This window comes from Cryptomeria japonica, chromosome 3 (assembly GCF_030272615.1).
Source record: "Cryptomeria japonica chromosome 3, Sugi_1.0, whole genome shotgun sequence".
Classification (NCBI taxonomy): Eukaryota; Viridiplantae; Streptophyta; class Pinopsida; order Cupressales; family Cupressaceae; genus Cryptomeria; species Cryptomeria japonica.
In genome coordinates this window covers 96,625,355-96,633,399 of record NC_081407.1, presented here as the reverse complement: position 1 = coordinate 96,633,399, position 8,045 = coordinate 96,625,355, and the positions used below count along the sequence as shown (strand labels likewise).

General features: G+C 39.2%; 1 protein-coding gene across 1 annotated transcript; it reads right to left on the bottom strand.

Moving 5' to 3' along the window:
* Positions 1–1,931: 1,931 nt before the first annotated feature.
* LOC131070045 (pentatricopeptide repeat-containing protein At3g48250, chloroplastic-like) lies at positions 1,932–3,719 on the bottom strand. The gene has a single exon (XM_058005596.2). It carries the CDS (start codon positions 3,717–3,719, stop codon positions 1,932–1,934), a length of 1,788 nt encoding a protein of 595 aa, XP_057861579.2.
* Between the last annotated feature and the right edge of the window lie 4,326 nt (positions 3,720–8,045).

The window sequence follows — 8,045 nt, the reverse complement described above, 5'->3', positions numbered from 1 at the left end:
CCAATGCCATTTGCACCAAGGACGAAAGCACTGCATGGCAGCTTGACAAAAAGGAACACTTAAAGAAATGTTTTATTTGCCATTCAATCACTTGGTGGGAAAGCTTAAGATGAAAAAGAAAAAGTTTGGTAACATCCAAAACCTCACCTATAAAGCACAATGTAAGTCTTGGGCTGAAGCAGCCAAGTAATCAAATCAAACTTTACCAATGATGAGAGAAACTTCTCAAAGGAATTTGTTAGGATCATGTGATGTGTTGTTAGGTACTAGGATTTGACTATCCAGTCATGCACCCCTAAATAAACACAATGTGATCTTGGGTGCAAAGAAAGAGCAATGCCACAATTGACTTTAATTGAGTTGCCTGGATAACCAGAGGATTGATAAATAATTTCAATCTCACAAAACACGGCGTGCTTCGACTATTGTCTATACCATGCTATGTGTTCTTCTATTCAGAGGCATTCCATGATCCTTGAATCAACGGGAGCTCTACTAGACAACTATTGAAGAATGGTGGCCAATGCAAATGTATCAAAATGATATGAGCTTCCATTAAAGCCGCAACTATCCTTTTTGGAAAGGTCTACTACATTGTAATGCAACTTCTCAAATATAAGCCTAGCAAATTAGTGGTTATTCATCCTACAAAAGGAACTTCATCTAGCACAAACAAAGGAAAGGCAAAGAACACGGATGATATTGATGCCAGACAACAATCTACATCAGAATATATGGCTCCAAAGTCCCTCGTTGTCAATGCCAGCCTCTCATTCAAAAAGGATGGCTGCTTTAGAGTTTACAGGCAACTCATGTCATTCAACAACTGTTTCATAAAAAATTAAGGAACAAAAGCTCTTCACCAATCAACCTTCTCTAGAAGAACTCATAATCATGCCAGAGGAGAGCATAGACATCAACAAACTTTATCTCCATGACATCAGGCTGCCACAATTAAGGCCAAGGAGATACAATCTCGATGGCATCTATTCGGCTCGATATAGGATTAAAAAAGTAGAAGGCTCAACCATCAGCCTCATCCAGATAAGGAAGTACCCCTCTTGGGAAAAGCTAGCACAAAATAGGCAGGAAGCCATCAATGCTAGCATTAGATCTCCCTCATGGAAACTGTTAGCACGGTATAGTACAGGTATTCCTGTAGCCAAGAGACATAGATATCCCTCCAAAGAAGAGTAAGAATGAAAGGAAAAGAATGTTCAAAATGATATCTAACTTTCCAATGACTTGGGGAAAGTGAAACAAAAAAATCTGTAGGTGTGCACACATTGATAATAGTCGACAATTGTAGCGTAGGTGAATTCGCCCATCTATTCCTATTAGTTGCCTCTATCCCGATTAGGCATCGCAATAAAAAGATGTCTCCAAATAAATCCGCCTCTTTGAGAAGATATAAGAAAACCATTGTTAGAGTTGGAATATGAGTGGACAATAAAAAGAGGGGGAAATGGCGTACATTCACAAACAGATGTGTATGAGCAGAGGCTCAAATAATCAATGAGGAAATGAATAGAAATTAAAAACATGCTGACACACAAATGTTAACTTCCTAATATGAAATATAAACTAGAAAAAGAATTATACTCAAAAGAATTTCCAGAAACTCAGACAAAGGAGATCGAGCTCAAGTTATGCTTGAACCTGATTCTATCAAAGCTATCTCTAATTTAAATTGAAATCCACCAAAAACTTATTCATAAGCAGACTGAAAGCCAGAAATATTAGTTTATATGAAAAAAGAGCTGTAAGAAGTCAATGAAAAATATACTTTGAAAATCAACTCAAAGATCATAGTTCATCAATAACTGTTATACAAAAACTGCCAGAACAAACAAACAAACAAAAACAGAAACTAAACTAAAGTTAATAACCCTAAAGATAAATACATTAACATTTTCAAACTATTCGCTCTTTTATTTTCCAACCAAATTTTGGATTTTTGTCTTTCTCGTCTTCTGAGCTGCACTTTTTCCAACTAAATTCTGGATTTTTGTCTTTCTCGTCTTGTGAGCTGCACTTTTTCCAACCGAATTTTGGATTTTTGTCTTTCTCGTCTTCTGAGCTGCACTTGGAGTATCTCTAGAACGAAACTTGAATAAAAGATAAGGATTCTGCTGAACATGAGGAGGGGAACTGGAAAATAATATCTGAGCTTCAGCCTTTTTACCTTTTTTACAAAATGCATGAAGCATTTGATTGTATAATTTAAGAGACTCATACTGAGGGACGTTTCTGGTCAGCTTGTTCAGGAAATCTAGAGACCCCTCCACTGCCCCACACCGAGCAAAATGATTATTGAAAGGTTTTACGATAGCTGGCAAACCATGCCTCACAATGAGATCTGACAGTTTAAAGGCATCTTGCAAACTCTCTGCATTTATCATTTTCTGCAGCAACTTCTCCAATGTGTCCAGTGCCCAGGCCTTCAAGCCTTCATTACTCGCCATTTTACATAGAAAAATGTGGGCATCCTCTATTCTGTTATGACTACAGAGAGTCTTGACTAAAGCGTCCAGACCTTCACAGTCGGCATTGCCACCACTTTCCAGTACCATGAACTCAACATAACCGAGCAACTGATTTATCTGCCCGGCCTTGCAATGCCCCTCAATCAAAATATTCCAGGTGTTGAAATTAGGAGTGCACCCCACCTCTTTCATCCGATCCAAGACTCCACGAGCCTCATCCACGGTCCCAGCCTTGCAGAGCCCAAACATAAGTTGACCGAAAGTATTGTTATCTGCCGCATGACCGGAAGCCTCCCTAAACATCATAATTCCTTCAGCCGCATCAAATCTACTAGCCATCGTTAGACACCGATGAATAGCATCATATGATTCCTTGTCTACTATTTCATCCCAACTCTCAACAGCGAATAATAGTCTATCAACCAACTGCATATCAGGATTACCAGACAACAAGAGATGGTGCAGAATCATCCTCCAGCCCAGGCTACAAGGCTCATACTCATACATAGACACCGTGTTAATAAACAAACTCACAGCATGCTCCTCCAGACTATTATCCTCCGTACTATTATCAAGGAGCGTTCTGAGGAGTTTGTGATATGTTTTCTTCGACAACACGTGGTCAAAATCATACATTTCTCTTAACAAACGGGAAAATTCTCTCGAAAATTGATCAATGCATTGTTCCTGCCCTAAAATCGTAAACAATGCATTGTAAGTGCTAGTAGTGTGCCAGAAATCAGTTTGAGTGGATACCCACTTGAAAAAATTGAACGCTTTTCCTGGGGTTTCTTTAAGGTTTTGCAGTACAGACAATACAATATAATTAGAGAGCTTAATATTTAGAGAGCTCAATTCAGTTTCAATTTTATCAGACCATTCTGTTTGGTTTACAACCTTGCAAATCAATTCACAGTCCTCAAGTTTAGCAATATTACTTGTTTCTTTCCTACTGACTTGAGAGGATTTTGATGAAAATGGTCTTCGAAGGTACCATCTGTCTTGCAAACTACAAGAATATTTGATTTGGGCTTTTGTATAAATATCTGCATTTGAAATTGAGCGGTAAAACGGGTTTGTTGCGCTTACCAAAGGCAAATGCTTGTGTATAATGGGTGATCGAAATGTGATTAGAGCCCTCTTTGGATCCAATCCCCTTGTCAGCTGCATCATTTCAGAAGAATTTCCTTGTTTGCCTAAATTATATGGGGCTGAATATTTCACCTGCATCATTTTGTAAGAAAGCAAAGGTGTGCGGAAACGCTTCCTATGCTAATCTTGAGAGGACGGTTATGCAACTTTCAACTTAAATATTACTAAGATATCAAGAAATGCACAATAAAGCATAAACAAAATAGCAATGAACACATAACACAGTGATTACCGTGGGGAAACCCTTCTAGGAGAAAAACCCCACCCTCCAAAACTCGCACAATGTATTATCAAATCAAGCTGATTACAATACACTTGCAATGCAAGTTCTTACAGGAGCGCATCACCACAACTCGAACTCAGAGAGACTCCTTCTAGCATCCAGTCTTGCAAAAAACTCAATGATCAAACTCCTCCTCAAGCCCTCCTTTTATAGTGATTTTACAACCTGGAAACCACTTGTGGTTTTACAAAACCATGGGCTTAACCACCATGCCACATGGTGCCCATTTTTGACATTTACATTTCCAAAATGGAAAAAACAACAAGGTTAAAATAGTAATCCCGTCCATAATTTTGTCCCCTAGCTTAGACCCTCTTAAAAGTCACAAAATGAGTCATTAAGGCTCTAAAAATGGCCCACCTATATTCTACTATGGACAAGACTCATTTTTAACAACTCACTAACCATTTTCCAATGCATAAACATGTGGAAAACTACCTCAAACAAATTCTGGAATTTTCCAGAAAAAGACTGCAAGGTTGAGACACATGTTTCTCAACATTCTCCCACTCGTCGAACACCTTGCAAGAGTCAGGAGATCCAAAATATCATGGACTTAATTGCTAGGGGCCGAGAGGCCCATAGACTCTGAACACCAGCTGAATTTCTCTATGCTCACGGGCTTAGTTAATGCATCAGCAACATTCACCAAAGTTTCTACCTTTTCCAGCTTCACCTTGCCATCCTCAATCATATCTCTCACAAATGATATTGTACATCAATGTGCTTGGTCCTGGCATGAAAAGTAGGGTTCTTCGCTAGGCAGATTGCACTCTGACTGTCACTATAAATTGTCACTGCACCCTGTTTGAACTCTATATCTGAACACAATCTCCTTAGCCAGATGGCTTCCTTACAAGCATGAGTAGCTGCCATATATTCTGCCTCAGTAGTGGACACCACAGGCTGTCGCTTGCTCATCCAACTGATTGCACCACCGAATAATGTAAACACATATGCACTGGTGGATCTTCTTCTATCAACATCACCGGCCCAGTCTGAATCCACATAGCCTCGAATATCTAAGGAATGCTCATTTCCTGTTCCATGAAAACATATCGAGTACTCTGAAGTACCCCTCAAGTATCTGAAAACTCTTTTTACTGCATCCCAATGTGCTCTTCCTGGATTAGACATATAACGAGAAAGAACTCCCACTGCTTGGGCAATGTCTGGTCTTATACAGACCATAGCATACATCAAACTTCCAATAACACTCTGATATGGTACTCGACTCATCTCTTCCATCTCCAATGGGGATGTAGGACACTGTGAACTAGAAAGCTTTGTTCCCATTGTAATAGGAACACTCAATGGTCTTGAATCCTGCATATTGAATCTTTTCAAAATAGTACCAACATACTTGCTCTGGCCTAGCCAAAGCTTTCTGTTTTGTCTATCTCTTACAATCTCCATTCCCAGAATGTGCCTAGCTGCACCAAGATCTTTCATTTCAAACTTTATCGAGAGCTGAGATTTTAACTCTGCAATCAAACCTTTTCCTTTGCCAATAAACAACATGTCATCGACATACAGGGCAATGACCAAGAAACGATCACCATCAAATTTAAAATATATACAGTGATCAGATTTAGATCGCACAAATCCCAAACTCAACACATATGTATCAAACTTCTGGTACCACATCCTAGGACTCTGTTTTAAACCATACAAGGATTTCTTCAACTTACAGACCAAATGACTTTTACCTTTCATCACATAGTGCTCTGGCCGTGTCATGTAAATTTCTTTCTCCAAATCTCCATGAAGGAAAGCTGTTTTCACATCCATTTGCTCGATCTCTAGATCATAGGCTGTTGCTATAGAAAGTAAAAATCTAATGGATGTCATTTTGGCTACTAGAGAAAAAATCTCACCATAATCTACTCCCTCAACCTGAGAGTAACCTTTTGCAACCAAACGTGCTTTATACTTCTTAATGCTTCCATCTGAACCCATCTTCTTCTTGAACACCCATTTACAACCAACAAGCTTTCGTCCTTCAGACAATGGTACAAGGTCCCATGTTTCATTCCTCTTAAGAGCTGCCATTTCTTCATCCATGGCTATTTTCCAGGACTCTGAATCATTCATACCAAGAGCCTCTTCTATAGATCTCGGTTCATCAATGTTAGCATTCAATGCAAATATGCATCTCCAATCATCAGGAGAATACCCGTACCTTTCAGGTGGTTTCCTTTGTCTAGTAGACCTTCAAGCAAGATCTGGTTTAGGTTCAGCTTCAGGTACCTCTTCTTCCTCTGATGATTCAGAACTCATAGAGCTCTCCTTGACTTCTTGTCTTTCTAAGGGCCTCGATTCAACTTTCTTCAGTGTAGCAGGTAGTTGAATCACATCTTTCTTTTGTTCTGTTTGTTCTGACTGCACTGTAACAGAAGAAGGCTTAGTTTCTCTAAAAATAACACTCTTGAATAAAATACCTTTTGTTCAACAGGATTCCAAAGCTTGTATCCTTTTACACCATAACTGTATCCGATGAAAATACATTTAACAGCTTTGTTGTCCAATTTTGTCTGCTTCTCCTTTGGCACACGAGCATATGCTTCGCAACTGAACACTCTCAGATGTCTAAGTGAAGGCTTGTGGCCCGACCACGCTTCCATTGGCGTCTTATCAACAAGAGCTGATGTAGGAGACCTGTTTATCAGGTAGCAGGAAGTGGCTATAGCTTCAGCCCAGAACTTTTGTTCTAGTCTAGCTCCACTCAGCATACTCCTAGCCTTCTCCATCAAGGTCCTGTTCATTCTTTCTGCAACTCCATTCTGTTGTGGAGAATATAGAGTTGTCTTCTCTCTTTTAATACCACAATCTTTACAAAATGTGTCAAAATCATTGGAGCAAAATTCAACACCATTATCAGTTCTCAAACATTTTATTTTCTTTCCAATCTACAACTCAACCATTGCTTTAAATTCTTTGAAATGACTGAAAACTTCAGTTTTACTCCTAAGAAAATAAACCCATGTTCTTCTACTAAAATCATCAATGAAAGAAACATAATAAATTGATCTACCAATAGAAGGAACATCAACTGGACCAAATACATCCGAATGGATTAGATCCAAAATACATGAAGACTTATGAGAACTCGAGTAAAACTAAATGTGGTTTTGTTTACCATAGATACAATGTTCACAAAAATCAAATTCAAGATTGCAATCATTCAACCCATCAACAAGGTTCTTATTTTTCAAGGTCCGTAGACCCTTCTCACCTATGTGGTCAAGTCTCTGGTGCCATAACATGGTCTTCTCTGCAGGCAACTTTGATTCGGTAGACAGAGCACCATTGGGTACCCAAAAACCACGACCATCTGTTGAAAGAGAAACCCTCTCCTTTTCCAACTGAGTAGTCTTTATCATAGTCTTATCAGAAGTGCTATTGCACTCAACTGTGCATGCATCAAGCTAGTACAATGTACCCATTATGCTTCCTCTTTCTATTACCATAGCACCTCTTACCATTTTCACACCTGCTTCAGAAAACTGTACATGCACACCCGCATCTATTAGCTTGCTAATAGATAACAAATTCCTTGCTAGTCCCGAGACATGCAAGACACCATCAAATCTTCTAATTCTACCATCAAAAAATTTCACATGAATACTTCCACAACCAACAATATCAAGTACTGAGTTATCACCCAAATACACCTTACCACCATCAAAATTTTCATACTTACTAAACCAGTTTTTATTAGGAGTCATGTGGAAAGATGCACCTGAGTCTATTAACCATGCATTGTCACCTGCACGAGTGGCCAAGGCCGCGATGAAAGCATCTTCATCTTCCTTCTCGGACTCAGAATCAGAATCTTTCTTCTTCTTCTTCTTCTTCTTCTTCTTCTTTTCTTCTTTACAGTCCTTTCGGAAATGTCCGGGCTTTCCACAATTCCAGCAAATTATCTTGGACTTACCAGGAGATTTTGATCTCCCCTTATTCTTGGACTTAGAATGGCCATGCTGCTTTTCATTCTTGCCTCTTTCTTTTGGTCTTCCTCGAACACTCAGAGCCTCTTTGGCATTTAGAGAGACTTTCCTTCTCATCTCCTCAGAAAGTAGAGAACCAACAACATCCTCCATCTTCAAGATGACTGCAGTGCT

Coding starts and splice junctions, on each gene's coding strand:
- LOC131070045 (XM_058005596.2), bottom strand. CDS start 3,719: ATGATGCAGGTGAAATATTCAGCCCCATATAATTTAGGCAAACAAGGA.